The 16,450-nt window shown below is 39.6% G+C and overlaps 1 protein-coding gene across 1 annotated transcript; it reads right to left on the bottom strand.

The window, feature by feature from the left end:
• Window positions 1-35: 35 nt before the first annotated feature.
• Window positions 36-979, bottom strand: LOC137734263 (UPF0481 protein At3g47200-like). The gene is made up of 2 exons (XM_068473558.1): window positions 862-979; window positions 36-688 (listed from the first exon to the last, which is right to left on the bottom strand). Exons 1-2 carry the CDS (start codon window positions 977-979, stop codon window positions 36-38), a joined length of 771 nt encoding a protein of 256 aa, XP_068329659.1.
• Between the last annotated feature and the right edge of the window lie 15,471 nt (window positions 980-16,450).

The following is a 16,450-nucleotide window of genomic DNA, read 5'->3' as shown; positions in this document are numbered from 1 at the left end:
TGCATGACGTGCGACAGATCCGCCGCTTTGATCCGTCAGCCCGAACTTGGCGGACGCAGATATCCGTAGACGGCAAAGAAGGCCTGAATCAGAGCAGCTAAAGCAGAGAGGAAGGACCATGGGGACTCAAAATACTTGAATCTGAAACGCGCCCACTGCACGTGCAAAATATTTCTTTGGTACTCGTTCGCTTCGTTGAACAACTTCTTGAGATAAATACTGTCGATATCGAAGGGCACATCTTTGCCGAGGTTTTTGAAGAAATGCACGACCTCTTTGTCGGTTCCGAGATAATTCTCGATAATGTTCTTATCGGACAAAAATGTCGCGTCCATCGGCGTGCGGACGAGACAAGTCATGAATGCAGCGTAAGTGGTTATATATTTTGGGCAATGAGAGTAGCATTGTTCAAGTGCAACGAAGTTTAAGAAGAAATGGGTGTGGAGATCATCTAGTTTTATGCGCGGAATTTCAAGAACTCCACTGCTGATGTCTAGGAAACTCTGCGCCTCCCGTCTTTTGAACTTAATTCCAGCGAGATTGTGAAGCTTTTTCGCCGATTGGATAAACTCAACGTTCTCTTGAGGCGAATCATCCTGAGGTTCGGGGACAAAACTCAAGTGAAGTAAATCGAGTAGATGCTTTCCTTCAACACTGAAATAATGCTTCAAGACTTGAGGAGGCCTCCCTACTGCGTTCGACCGAGATTGTCAAGAAATCTCCATTTGTGTTGTTGCATCATCACCACGTGTTTATCACCGTAGTGATAAGGGCCGATTGAGATGATACGAGGCCGGTACTTGCCCTTGTTCGTTTTCGCTAGGCAATGAGGTACTTTGAAGATGCAACAAGAGCTCTTACCTGCTAACGGATGCAGTAGCCATTTCGTTCCTTCGATTCTTTGCTTCAACGACGTCGTGCGATTATATTCCGTAGTGGTAACTGCAACGGCAGTATGATCTCTTCCTGTATTTGCCATGGGGAAGCTTGACGATGGGTTCACTGCAGCTACAAATTAAAGGGAAGAAAACTTGTTAGAGCAATTAACTAGTTTCTTTGCCTTGAATTATAAAAGAAAATGATTAGCAGTGGCTGTAAAACTATAACACGGTGGGTACCTTCTGAGGCTCTGATCAAGAAGAAGATGTTGCTGGAGCTCCTTAAGTTTCTCTGAAATTAATACAACATTACCATTATCATGTAACTTTGAATTATAAACTTCGACGATTATAGAGTAACTCTCTGTAGCACAATAAATGAACGGTCATGATTTTAATGAAAAAATATTATTTTTATTTACTTGCCAATCTAATGGATATAAAGTTAGACTGTCCAATAATCTGAATTAAAGACTTACCATTGTCTTTGATACATACAGCTAATCCAACTCCTATAACTTATTGCAAGCAGAAAATATGGAATAGGGTTGACTTGTCTTTGATACATACAACTATTCCAACTCCTATAACTTATTGCAAGTGGAAATTGTGGAATAGGGTGACTATTTCTAGTCCCGTTCACAAAATTATTATAAGTACGCATCTTATAAATAAAATATTGAATCGTTCATGCTAAAAAAATGAACTTCAGGCCAAATTTTTTGGATTTTGGTCGAATTAATAAACTGTTGGCGATTTTAATTAATTCAAAAGATTGTATCCATTTAGGTTTGATCGTGAAAGCAAAATAATGACGTTTAGATCATATAAGCTTTAGTTGGCTTCGGGCTAATCAATAAACGAAAGTATAACCTAGTAAGGCTTTAATAAAAAATATCCCAAAAAATTTTGGGTATGGTTAAGAAGCGGGATGTCCAAATATGGCATTAGATCGAAAAATGGAGGCAGCGCAGCATGTGATTTTTGGATGCAGTGGGCACTTCCCTGCAGGTTTTGGGCTCTCGGGAAGGGCTGTACAACAGCCCAGCAGCAACAGAGCAGCGGGCCGGGGTGAAGGGCGAAGACAAGCAGCACAGGAGGATGCTGGAGGCGGGTCCTGACGCGGAGACGAGCCCATCAAGCATCAGGCTTGCTGAAAGTGGGCCGGAGCTCAGGAGATAAGGCCCAGAAAAGCTGCAAGCTTGCTAGAGGCTGGCTGGGGCTGCAGGCCCCACTAAAACCAAACCCAAGCCAGAGACCTGGTTGTCTTCACGTGCAGCAAGCCCAGAGGGCTAGTCCAGACATCAAACGACGTCGCCAAGGCACTGCACAGCGCAGCTTGGTTGCGGGCCAGCCAATGCAGCTCGTAGCCGTGGCTCAGCAGCTTAACCCTTTTTTTTTTTTTTTTTTTTTTGGAAATTTTTAAGTTTTGATAAAACCCGAATTGCTTCTGTTTTCTTTCGATTATTTGACTCACAAATTAAACATAGCAAATTTATAATTGCGTTATGCATGAACATATATATATGAACATATACAATATATAGTAAGGTAAATATAAGTGTAGGGTGTTCATGCATCATGGGGAATGTTTTCATGTTTCTTGATCGTTAAAAATATCTAACATGGATTTTAGGAGAACCTGATTGGGAAAAAACAATTGAGCTTTTGAATTTGTAGAAGAACTCCCATGAAACTTGAGTTCCTTAGTGTCTCCTTAGTTTTAAGCAAGAGCATGCTGATAACGTGTTGTAGGCCAAATAACTTAAAAATATAAAGGACAAAGAGAGAGGGTTGTGGCGGCAACAAGAGAGAAGACAGGGGATTGGACATGGATGATGTTTTCCTTCGTAGCCTCTAACCCCATTTGCTGCGTTCGATCGACTTCAACCCTGCAAAATTATGATTCCTTATTTTCTCTTTTAAGACCCCACTGTCCATCACCAATAACATCTTTTTACATTTTGTTTTAGCTATGTCTATACTACATATTAATAGTACACTTTTTTTGTCAATTAAAAACTAAGAAAAATACAAGTATAGTTTTTATAGTGTAAATAGTTACTTATTTATATAATGTAGAATACATTTACTTAAATCCGCTCAACCTAAGCATCTAGGCGTAAGGCCTTAGCCTGCCGCCCCATTAGCGGCTAGCGTTTTTTAGAACTTTAAACTTATTACAAGTGGAAATTGTGGAACAAAGTTGACTATTTCCCCTGTTCACAAAATTATTATAAGCCCCCATCTTATAAAGAAAATATTTAATCGTTAATGCCAAAAAAGTGGACTTCAGGCAAAATTTTTTGGATTTTGGTCGAATTAAAGATCGTAACCATTCAAGTTTGATCATAGAAGCAAAATATGACGCTCGGGTCATATAAGCTTTGGTTGGCTTCGCGCTAAGCAATAACGAAAATATAGTCTAGTATGACTTTCATAAAAATTGTCCCAAAAATATTTGGGTATGGTTAAGAAGTAGGGGATGCCAAAATTAGGGGTGGGCACGGGCCGGGCCAAGCCCAAATTTGAAGGGACCGAACCGAACCCAGGTGCAAAGGAGACGGGCTGGGCCGAGTTGGGGATTACATTTTCTTATATAGGAACCGGACCTTACTCGGCCCCGGTTGAAACGGGCTAGGTCCACGAGTCCTTTTTTTTTTTTTTTTTTTTTTGAAAAAAAAAAACTGGAATTTGCACAGATTGCACAGATTCACCAGTGCAGTAGATTATGCAATAGGAAACCCAGATAATGCAAGAGGAAAGATTTCGAAAAATTTCCAATTCCAAATGCACCCACTTCCTTATAAAATCTTGAGTATAAACATCTCCTAACAAAGCAGATCAAGACTCAGTAGATCAATACTCACAACAGAAACCCAGATAATATAATCTCCAGAAAATTGAAGTGCATAGTGAAATTCACAAAGTTTAAATATTTAGTAGGTCATTAAGTATATAGGCATCACAAGAAATCCATGATAAATACGAATAGATCTTGATATGAAAGCCCTAATATGAAGCTAAGAGTGACCTAACACACATGGAAAAATCTGTACTCTTTGGCCTTAGCATCCTCAATGGCAGCAGCAGTGGTAGATTCCACCGCAGAGCTCACAGTCTTGGACTTCGTGGCACCGTTTTGAGTAGCGGAAGCAACGACATTCCTAGACTTGATGGCGTCGAGCATGCGCTTGCTAATCTCCTTGGAGTAAACCTGCAAGATCTGAATCCCGTCCTCCTCGATGAGGGGAGGGGACGACACTCGAAACGGCGAAGGAGAGGTGACAAATTGAGAAGATAGAGGTGGGGTGGTTGGGTTTTGTAAGTCTGGGTCCCTGGGATGTCAAATCGAGATGGCGAGAGAGAGATGAAAGAAAGGTAACAAATTGAGAAGATGGTGGTCACTTGGGCCCTCGTACTGTTGGGGTGGTGGAGGGAAAGGGACAACGCACTGGAGATGGCAAGAGAGACTCGATCGACAGAGTGAGAGTAACAGTTGAGTTCGATAGGTTTGATGACGAAAAAACCTAAAACCAACGATTCAGATTGGATGAAGAGATGATTTCTTCAATCTTGTCCATCCATTCTAACTACAAACGGGCTGGTCCGGGTACTCGTGGTTCCTATACTTTAGGACTCGGCCCGAATCGAAAATTTCAAAGGCCCGCCCCGTTTCTGTTTTTACAAAATAGAAACCGGCCCTTACCCGCCCCGACCTGCGGTTCCTGTACCCGTTTGCCCACCCCTAGCCAAAATATGACATTGGATCGAAAAAAGTACGCAGGCCAGCATGTGATTGTTGGCTGCAGTAGACACGGCTCGCCAACACATTGGGCTCTTGGGGCAGGGTACAACCCAGCAGCAATAGAGCAGCGGGTTGAGGTGAAGGATGAAGTTGAGCAGCGCAGGAGGCTGCTGAAGGCGGGTCGAGACGCGGAGACGAGCTTAACAAGCATTAGGCTTGCTGGAAGTGGGCAAGGGCGCAGGAGACAAGGCCTAACAAAGCTGCAAGTTTGCTGGAGGCAGGCTGGGTGTGCAGGCCCTATGGAAACAAAACCTATGCGAAGGCATGGTTGTCTTCACTTGCAGCAAGCCCAGAAGGCTACTGCTGTTGGTCCAGAAATCAAACAATGTTGCCCAGAGCACTGCACAACACAGCTTAGCTGCAAGCTAGCCAACGTGGCTTGGTGTGGCTCATAGCTGTGGCTTAGCCACAAAACCCTAATTTTTTTTTCTTCGAAACTTTTAGGTTTTGATAAAATCCTAATTGCTTCTATGTTCTTTCGATTCTTTGACTCACAAATTCCACGTAGCAAATTTATAATTGTGTTATGCATGAACATATGTATATATGTATGTATAGATTGACAAATATATGAACATATAAGATATATATAGTAAGGCAAATATAAATGTAGGTGGTTCATGCATCACGGGGAATGTTTTCAAGTTTCATGGTCCTCAAAAATATCTAACAGAATTTTAGAAGAACTTGATTAGCAGAAAACAATTGAGCATTTGAATTTGTAGAAAAACTCCTCCCACGAAACTGCAGTTCCTTAGCGTCAGTTTCCTTAGTTTTAGGCAAGAGCGTGCAGATAACGTTATAGGCCAAGTAATTGAAAAAAGAGAGAGAGTTGGGGCGGCAACAAGAGAGAAGAGAGATATGTGTAATTCTAAGATGTGTGTTATCTCACCCATTGTACCTTTATTTATAGCAGTAGGTAAGGTAAATTCCTTACCCCAATAGGATTACAACTCTAACAAGACCAAATTTTAAGTATAAAATATGGTAGAATCCCATAATAATATTCCAAGATATGATAAGATCTACATGGACATATTCCTAAACGAATAGGATTGCAACATGTAGAATAATATAAAATTTATTAAATAATGATTATGCATAGGCCACGATCAAGACTAGAGAGGTTAAATATGATAAACGACTGCACAGTAAAAACTAATTAACTAATTAAGCCCCCTTTGAAAATCATTTTGTCTTTTATTTTGTTAAGATATAGAGATTGGTAGAGTAGATAAAACATATATAAGCTACATAGAACGACATAGAGAAAGAACATCAAAATTGTTTTTAGCTTCAGTTGTGTATTATTTCATGTGCATTTCTTCCATATCTTTCCCACCACTCCTCGTATCCTTATTCATCCATTGTTTATTCCTTGTATTTCCTTTTTATATAACCCAAGAGTGAGAAACAAAAACAAAAGAAAAATAGCCATCAAGTAAGCCCTAAGCGAGTGGTCACACTGACCCTGTCAACGTACCATCAGGCATCAAAGATTATTATTATTATTTTTTATCATTCCAGGTTATCTCTGAAATAGGGGTTTGGGAGGACCGTTCCAAACACTGGAATGATACTCTTTCATTCTTATTTCCTAAAAATGAGCATCAGAGTTCATTTCAAGAAGCTCTCATTCCGCGAACCAAAAGGAAGACTCGAGGAATTTTTATTTTTCTAGGATTATTTGTTTGATGAACTTAAATATTAGGAATTGATCTGCTGTCACTTTTGAAATCATGAATGACACGGAAAAATGTGTTAAAATGTTATCGTCAGTTGAAACTTCGTTCCATGGGTGACCTAGACTTAATCAATTACTTCACCAAAACCTTTAATTTTTTTAATTCATCCCGGAGCCTTGACCATTACAACTGACCTAGCTGGGCAAATTCTAGAAGCCGATTCCAATTTCCTAAATTCGTACGTGGTTTTTTTTTTTGAGCAAAAATTATTATTTACACTAAAGGAGGAGGGTGGGTTGATGACACATCCTGATCAGAATCGAGGCATGCTGGCCGACACTAGGAGATGATGTAGCCAAAAGGTAGGTGAGGTGGAATATATGGATAAATTTAAGCCGAAAGTAAAATTTATTTAAGCTAATAAGGAGAGTGCGTAGTAGTGGGAAGAATCCATATTACAGAAGTAGCTAAAGCATAGATGACAGTACGACATAAGTAGAGCAGTTGAACCTAATTAAGATAGTTATTACACAACAGGAAATAAACTCCTACATTTACTGGGGTGGATGTCAAAATCGCCAGAGATCCCTCATTCGTCACAGAGGATTAAGCTAACTAAGTCTTGAAGAAAGTGTGAGTGGGCAAAAACAAAAGTTTGAGAAACACGTTTATTTTCATAACATACTAACCCTCGCCGTAAAACAAGTATAGTTTCCAGAAAATCATACTACGTGTAAGTATGAAATCAAATATAATTCATCAGTAACTCAAGAAACACAACAATCATAATATCTCAACCATGACATATGAAAATCAGGTGCACATCAGTGTATACTAACAACCGAGTTCATGCAGAGAAGTTTTGACATGAATAAGACTAGGTGCAATCATAATATACGCTCTAGTACTACAATCATGTGAAGACTAGGTTTAGGCGCATCACATACGAGTCCTAGTTGCCTATTGCAATCTAGGACAGGATTGGCACCTACAATGGATCCAAGGTGAGCATGTCGGTGCGATGTGAACATGCACGTGAAGCATGGCTTGTCTAGGGCGAGTACTACACTAGTGCAAGCATGCATGATGAGCAGATAAAATGTATATGAACATGCCATGATGATTTATAAATCTCAACAATATAATAGCACTTTTAATGTGAAATAAAATATGGCATGATAGGCATAATATTAAATTCAAATGCATTTGTGGAAACCATAAAACTTTATATATATATATATATTGAAAACAAATGCCCACTCACTGATACGTAGTCTGATCGTAGCCTCCTAGCCTTGCTTGACCTCGAAGCTCCTTGGGATAATTCTCTCTTATATGTGAAATAACTGTAATAATTATTTAATTAAAACATTTACAAAAAGGCTAGGAAATTCCCCCATAGTTTGCTTAAATGGAGGGTTTAAATATACGAAAACATTCTACGCGATGTCACAGACCCAAATATGTCGACCACACGCCGCCATGAAGCAGCACGCACCCTCACACATCCCCAACATGCGGCCACATGCGCTCTCACATGCCAGCAAAAGCCTAAAGAATATTCCGTCAGTTTGACGGAATATTCTGTTAACTTTAATGGAAAATACCTTAATGGCATGAGAATATTCCTTTAACTTTTAACAAAATATTCTCCTTCTTCCTCAATTCTCCGGTCGCTGTTGCCGCTGTTCACCGCCGCCGCCATTATCTAGTTCGCCGGAAATTGGAAAAGTTGGCCGGATTTTCTTAAAAACTTTAAAACTTCATAACTCTCTCATTTCTTAACCATTTTTGACGTTCTTTATATGAAAATGAAGCTTGGGAGGGGAAGAATAAGTTTATACCTTTTGGGAGTCCAAAAAGTGGACGGAAGTGGACTGAAATGGCTCAAAATCCTTGGCCCTATTTCTAACGTCTCGAAGTTGTGTATTTTCATGTTGGTTTAGCTTTAATCTTGGACTAAGGGCCTCGGGGAGTTGTGTAGTGGCTATTAACGATTCTAAAACATTGTAACTCGAAGGAAAGTGGTCAGAGAAACTTGATCCGAGTCAGAGCTCCGAGTTGGGAACTTGAAACTCAGTTGTTTTTTAATCGGCTCATACGGATGAACTTGTGGTGATGAGAGGAGTACGACAGTGGTGGTTTGGGGTTCAATCTACGACGTCTGATGATGTAGTTTTGTGTTGCAGAGAAGAAGAGGGAAACGAGTTGAGAGAGGAGAAGAAGAGAGAGAGAGAGAGAGAGAGAGAGAGAGAGAAAGAGTGATTGTGATCGAACAAGAGGGAGAGACTCTGATTGGATAAGAGAAAATAGGGAAAAGTTTGATTGGTTGGTGAGGTAAGTGGGGAACCGGTTTTTAAGGATAAAAGAGCCCAAAATTGTACAATTAAAAGTGCAAAATATCTAACTTAACTAAAATAGTGTCCACCGACACTAGATAATTTGTACACACATGTACACTTTTACCCGTTGTTAACGTACTTTAAATAAGCGTAAATTCTTCGTTACAAATCAATTTGGGTCGAATTTGCGCTCACGCATTTGTAATAATGATTACTAATTAAATTACAATAAGAGGAAAAACAAATTAAATGCCTAGCAACAAACGTCCACATTGGATTTCACTTTGCCAAAAAGGACATATTCGTCAATTTACACACTCGGGAAGGAAATTACATGGAAAATTAAGGACGGGTTGTCACAACTACCCTTCTTAAGAAAATTTTGTCCCCGAGATTTCTACACTACTAAGGATTATAGTTAAAGAACAAACATGGATAAAGATCTCACATGTGTTCTTCCGTCTCCCAAGTAGCTTCCTCAATTAAGTGGTTTCTTCATAAGACTTTCACCAGTCGAACGATTTTGTTTATGAGAGCTTTTTCTTTCCAATCAAGAATCGTCATTGGAACCTCATCAAGCTTGGGTTAATCTCCAACGGATGGGGATGAATCACATTTGATGGATCATAAACGTATCTCCGTAGCAATAGCTTCCATTCTAGACATAGTTGGGGTAATCCACGACAATTTACAGCGTTCTATAAGAATGTTAGTGTTTTTATCTCTCTTTAATGATGGGAAGACTGTCTCATCGAATTGATAATCCACAAAACATGCAGTAAAGATTGTCTGGCAAGGGCTTTAAGTAGCGAATATTTGATGGTGAATCATAACCGACATATATTCTCATTCTTCTTTAAGGACCCATTTTGGTACATAGTGGTGGCGCTATTGGCACATAGATAGCCCACCGAAACATACGTAAATGTGAGACGTCAAACTCATATCCAGTAACCAATTGTAAGGGTGAATGAGGTTGGGCCATCTGCAAAAGTAGGGATAAAAACCTTTTGAAAAACCATATAACCTGTAAGACGTGTCGTCCATCCTAAGAAATTACACAGATTAACCACATGAAGCCTTAGTCAATTTCAGGGACAACCGTTGCCAAAATTGTATCAAATTATTTTTCTAAATATCCTAATGGTGGCCAATCATTAAGACAATTAGATAGTTTGAATATAGTGATTAATAATTCAAAACCTACATTCATAATATCATAAGTAAATTTAAAAGAGACAACATATTCTTGCTAAGACTTATGACCTCGCCCTAGCAAATGGAAATTAGTGACGAACAATCATAAAACAAAAATATTATTAAGAACATGGATGGAAAACACCTTGAAAATAAACTTGAATTCAAAAGCTCTCTAAACTGAGTTCTCCAAAGTAGTGCGCTCTCTCTCTCCCTTTCTTTTTTATTTTTAATTTTTTATTCAAAAAACCCTAATGGCTAAAAAGCCTTCTTTTATACTACTGCACAATTAAAATCTTTACTAGAAAAGGTCTTCTAAAAACTAGGAAACATAATAACTTAAGAGAAACTAGGAAACATAATAACTTAAGAGAAACTAGGTAACATAATCCTAATCAAATATTGGAAATTTGCCCAGCCACAAATCAACCACATTTTTGGACATTCAGGGCTCCAAAACATAATTCTAATAAAAATGGCTAGAATTAAAGCTTGAGATGTCCCGAACATAATTGTAGAAGGTCTCGAACCCAAAGAAAGACACCATCTTGGATGCCAAAAAACCCAAATAAGCCCTAAACATCACTTTGACAGCAATGCATGCTGCTCCTTTATTTCATTGCCACGATTAAATGGCGTGGTAGAAAAATCTGGAATTTTGACACAATCATCTTGAAACACTCATGAACATCCTCCAATTGGAATCACTCTAAAATTCATTTGTTTGATAACGTTTTTCTCCAGAGGAAGTCGAATGTCCTACATTGAAAATACATAACAAAGTATCAAAGTTCTATCAAAATAACCAATAAATTATAACTAAGATTAAGGTGAAATATATAGTATAATATCCACTTATCAGAAGGCCTTAGATGGATCAACATGGCTATACGCAACATTGTATAGTCGAGGCAGATACCAGCATCTTGGTTCACATAATCAAGGTCTGAGCTATCAATTGAAGATGCTTTATGAAAGCTTCTCCCATGCCGTTTTGGGTATGAACATGGGGTACTGGATGTTTAACTTCAACTCCAACATACATGCAATAATTGTCAAAAGTCTGTGAGATAAACTCTCCAGCATTATCCAGTCGAATCGACTTAATCAAATACTCAGGGTGATCATCCCTAAGCTTAATGATTTGAGCTAAGAGCTTTGTAAATGTATCATTGTGTGTGGACAGTAAGTAGACATGTGAACAACGTGTCCATACATCAACCAACACCATAAAGTATCTTAATGGTCAGCATGTTGGTTGGATAGGCCCACAAATATCCCCTTGAATCATTTGAAGAAACTTAAGGAGGTTGTGAATAATCTTTGTAGCCAAGGGTTAAGAAAACAACTTCCCCTGGGAGCATGCTTTGTAAGACAAGTATCCAAGATAAGAGGTTAAACTTCAAGTTAAAGGATACCCATGTGATACTTTGAGGATACAGTGCATCGTATCTCATCTTGGATGTCCTAAACGATCCTGCTAAAGCAACGAAGTGTTCTAGAACTTGGGCACAAGTTCAGCCACGTGATGGGTCTCAATGGCTCAAATGGTTGTTATGTACAACCCATCTTGGGAGATGTTCCAGCTTTTCGTGAATATGTTTCTGGCCATATTCGTAAGAAGTTATACAAAGAAATTCATAACCATTCTCTTTAGTGGTTTCAATGTGTTATTTATTATCTCAAATATCTCTAAAGCTCAACAACATTCTTTTGGAATGGGGACAATAGAGGGTCTCCTTAATGGTTAATTCAATACCATTAGACAACATTATACGAGCCTTTCTGTATCCATCAATTAGGTTGGATGAACCTAAGAGGATTGTTAGAGGTGCATTTTTAGGTACGAAGTTAGTAAAATAGTGTCGCTCACCAAGATGGTGTGCGTAGTTGCACTATCAACCAGAGAAACTTCCACACAAGACATACCTAGAAATAAATTAATTGAATCGGCCACATGTTAAATATAATTCCATTCATTCAATTATTCAAGAAATAATATCCATAAAATAATTATTGATAATTCAAAAGAAAACAACCAAACAAATTATTCCAAATACTTAGAAAATTGTCTAAAAAAGGCAAGCCTAGTGGGTTCAGCCACTAGGGGTGAATCCTCCCAAACATGTCTAAAAAAAAAAAACTTATTCTTCCATAGGAGCATATACCCCATGACAATCTGAAATCTCCATGGTGGTGGTGGTATTATTATAAGTCCTGCTAATAGGGCTTCACACTCGGCCTCGTTGTTGCTTGCTTTGAATCCTAGTTTAAGGGCTTGTTCAAGTACGGAGCCATTTGGTGTTAGTAGTACAATTCCCGCACCGACTCTGTGTGTGTTGGATGATTCATCTACGTAAAGCCTCTAGAGACAAGGGTTTTCTAGGGGGTTTTGAGAACTGATTACCTCCTTCACACTTTGCTCTACATGGGTGAACCTTGCTATGAAATCTACCAAGACTTGGGCTTTGATTGATGTTCTGGGATGGTAGACTATTTCATGTTGCCTTAGTTCGATAGCTTACTTTGTAACTCTGGATGAAGCGTTAGGGCTGTGTAGGATAAATCTTAGAGGGTATTCCGTCATGTAGGCCACTCTAAATGACTGAAAATATGGCCAACGTTTCCTAGATGTAGTTAGTAGTGCTAAGATTAGTTTTTTTTTCCATCTTTTGATATCTTGTCTCTAATTTGAGAAGAGTTTTTGATATATATACCGGTTTCTGGTCCTCGAGTCATCTTAGATCAGAGCTGCACTTACTGCGTTGTCTAATACGGCTAGATAGAGGTATAGATCCTCTCTATCGATGAGTTTGGATAGCAGTGGAGGCTTAGAGAGGTACTCCTTGAGATTCATGAAAGCCTCATTGCATTTGTTTGTCCATAGGAAACCTTTGCTTTTCTTTATTGTCGTCATGAACAATTTGCACTTGTTGATGGATCTTGATAGGAATCTGCTAAGGGCTGCTGCTCATCCGGCCAGACTTTGTATTTCCTTCATGGTTCGGGGAGACCTCATTTCTATGATGGCCTTGATCTGATCTTGGTTGGCTTCGATTCTTCGCTTAGTAACCATGTACCCGAGGAATTTTCCCAATGCTACTCTAAAGGTGCATTTCTCCAAATTAAGCTTCATGTTATATTTTTGGAGTAGGTCAAACGATTCTTGGAGGTGTGTTATATGGCCTTTCTTTTCTTTACTCTTGAAAACCATATGATCTACATAAACTTCCTGTGTCCCCAATTTTCCTTTGAAGATTCGGTTGACGAGTCATGGGTATGTTGCCCTTGCGTTTTTTAGTCCGAAAGGCATAACCTTGTAGTAGTATGTTTATCGATCGATGACAACGGATGTTGCTTCCATACTTGAGTGTATCAGAGTAGACGTCTATGAAGCTTTAGGAGTTTATGTCCTACCATTAAGTGTACTGGTAGGTTGATTTGTGGAAGAAGGTGTGGATGGACAAGTTTTGTTTAAGTATGTAAAGTCCACACATTCTCCATTTCCAATTCTTTTTTATACTAACACAACATTCGCCGGCTAATCTAGATGGTGTACTTCAACGATCAATTGGGCATCCTTGAGTTTGTCTATTTTTGCCTCTATGATCTTACTACGTTATGTTCCATGGTTCCTTTTGTGCTGGATAATTGGTCTGGCAGTTGGGTCTAGGTGGAGATGATGATATATTACTGAAGGGTCGATCCCAGGCATGCCTTATGCTAACCATACGAACATGATTGAAGTTGGTAAATAGTTTTTTTTTTCTCGGTCGGTCAACTTCGAGTCTATCTGGGCTTTTCGTTTTGGTTTGTTGGGGTCGAGGCTGATGTAGACGACATCTTTGTTAGCTTTAGACTCTAGGGTGATATCGTTCTGGGGGTCAAGATCCAGGTCAAATTCTTTGTAGCTTGTTTGTTGACCCCCTGACTATGATTGTTATGTTGACTCGTCCACGCGTGTGCTAGAACTTCGTTCTCTTTTCCTTATCATGTTTATACTTTTAATGGCGCAACAATGTGCAGCCAACTGGTCTCTTGTTATTTCTTTTACTCCATCGGGTGCTGGGTAGTGGAGTAATTAGTGGTAACTGGAAGGGACAATCTTCAGCTTGTGTAACCAATTTCTGTCGAGGATGACATTATGAAGGGTTGAATAATCCATCACGTGGAAGGTTACTAAGTGGTTGTAGGGTTCGGCTTGGCCGACCAACTTCATGGTTCATAGGAACCGCACTGGTGCCTCATTAAAGATGTGAGGGGTTATCTTCCCTTTATTGATGCTATCGAGAATCCCCATCTTTTCAGCAGCATCTTTGAAGAGGACGCTAAATCCTTAAACATTATCAACTAATACACGACTGACTAGGGCGTTCGAGATCTGGACCTTAGTGACGAGGGCATCGTTGTGAGGCTAGTGGACAGTCAAGATGACTCTCTAAACGTCAAATCGATCACCTCCTTCCTTTAAGTAGCCAATTTCTCAAAGCTAGAAACTGCTTCTTGGAGATTTTTGATGTGGGCCCTTATATCAGCGAGTCGAGCCTTTAGCCAATGGATTGTGACCACCTCCAAGGATAGAGAAATATTCATGACATCTTCCGACATCTCATCAATGGAAGTGACACCATTGTGCCCTTAGTAGGCGTCTTCTGGGGAGATGGTTAGGCTTTTGTTGTTGACTGAGCTTTCTGACATGTCAGAAAGCGAAATGGTCTGGTCAAGAGGAATATGGGTACTTTCTCAATGAAAGCACCAATTGTTGGTACCAAATTTGTGCACCTCCGTGAGCAGCGGTTGAGCATAAATCCTTGTAATCATGAGCAACCAACAACAGGGAAACGATCATAAGCAAACCTTATGCTGGAGGGTGTGCTGGTTGAAAGCTTTACGACGGTCAAGTTAGTGAATGGTTTGAGATTCAAGCAGTGGGCAAGAAAATTCAAGTGCATAGATTACGTTAACATAGATGAAACTTAGAATGGTGTATTTATGCCGTGGGAGATATAGACCTTTTTTGGATAGAATCATCGTTCTAAGTCGGGAGAATCCTAGAGGATATTTAGTAAGTGGATATTGCATCCTGTTAGGAGTTGTGACAAGGCTTATAGGATCTGATTGTGTCCATATCTAGATCAGATCGCGTGTCTTGCGGAACAAGCATGGTTATCTATCAGAGCTTCTAGAACTCTGCCTATTGCCTTGGAGTAGAGTGATGGTGGCACCCTGCTTCGTTTGATATAGCTTCGTCCGGAGCTAGTGAGTCCATAACTGGACTTCTGAGGTAACAATATTCGGATCAGCCTTACTCCACCCCTAAAAAATGCGTTGGCACAAACGATCTCCACCCCTACAAAATGCACTGCCCATTTAAAATATTATTAAATTGTTTATAAAATAATAAATAAAAAATAGTTTTAATTTTAGATAGGATTAAATAAATACGAAGTTGCATAAAGTACTAAAAATTAAGACGAAATTAAATAAAGTGCTAAAAATAAATACGAAATTATACAAAGTCTGTGGAGCTAGGATATGTGGTGCTAGGATCTTCGTTGCTAGGATTTGTGTAGCTAGAATTCCCTCAACTTGTTTCCTCGTCTCTTGCACCACATCTCTTTTTTTCGATGTCCAAAAATATTTTGAATTTGGAGACAGTCCTACTAGAGGCTTGTTCATAGTGTCACGATCTGCTTGAGCCATCCTTTCTTCTCTAAGCATCTCGTTTTCTCGATTAAGTGCTTCTCTAATAATCTCGTTTTCTTGATTAACTATTTCTTTTTGTCTCTCAGCCGCTGCATCACGTCTCTCAGTAGCTGCTAATATTGCTGCCATAGCAGCAACTTTTTCCTCATCTCTAACCACTTCCTGCATCACGTCTCTTAGTCTTTTTTTGGAAGAACTCATTTTTTTCTTTGCTGCCTTCTTACCTTTAGGCCTTAGGGACTGACAAGTCGCCTAGGTCTCCAACACTTCTTCAGGCGTCCCTTCCAGCACTTCTTCAAATGTGTCTTCTTCCTGTGCGGTCGTGTCTTCTTCCTGTTCGACCGTGTCTGTTTCTGGCGAACTGGGTAGACCCATGCCGTGCATGACAACTTTTGGACTAGGTGCCACAATTCTATATATCAAATCCCTAAGTGTGCTTGCGCTAGTAGGCCACCCCATGTTTTCTTGTCAGGATGCACGTGCCTGGTGCAAAAAAAAAATTTAAACTACCCTGCAACGTCACGCTGGCATCAACATGACGTCAAGCGGGCCGTCCCATAGCTCAGTCCATTTTGGGCTGGCCTGGAGACCAGCTTAGGCTGGCCTGGAGACCAGCTTAGGCTGGGTGTCGTCCTATCCACTGGGCTAGAGGGGATTGGTTGGGTGCCGATCTAAAAGTCCCCGGTAGACATGCTCTATGTAAATTTTATATATTGTATGAATAAGTGCCTTATTATACTTAAAAAGGACACATAATTGTATTGTGATATATCAATTGCAAAATATAATGGCCTACAGATTATAAAGCATTAACACATATTACAAACATGGTAA

Source organism: Pyrus communis, chromosome 5 (assembly GCF_963583255.1).
Source record: "Pyrus communis chromosome 5, drPyrComm1.1, whole genome shotgun sequence".
Classification (NCBI taxonomy): Eukaryota; Viridiplantae; Streptophyta; class Magnoliopsida; order Rosales; family Rosaceae; genus Pyrus; species Pyrus communis.
This window is presented reverse-complemented; position numbering and strand designations above follow the sequence as displayed.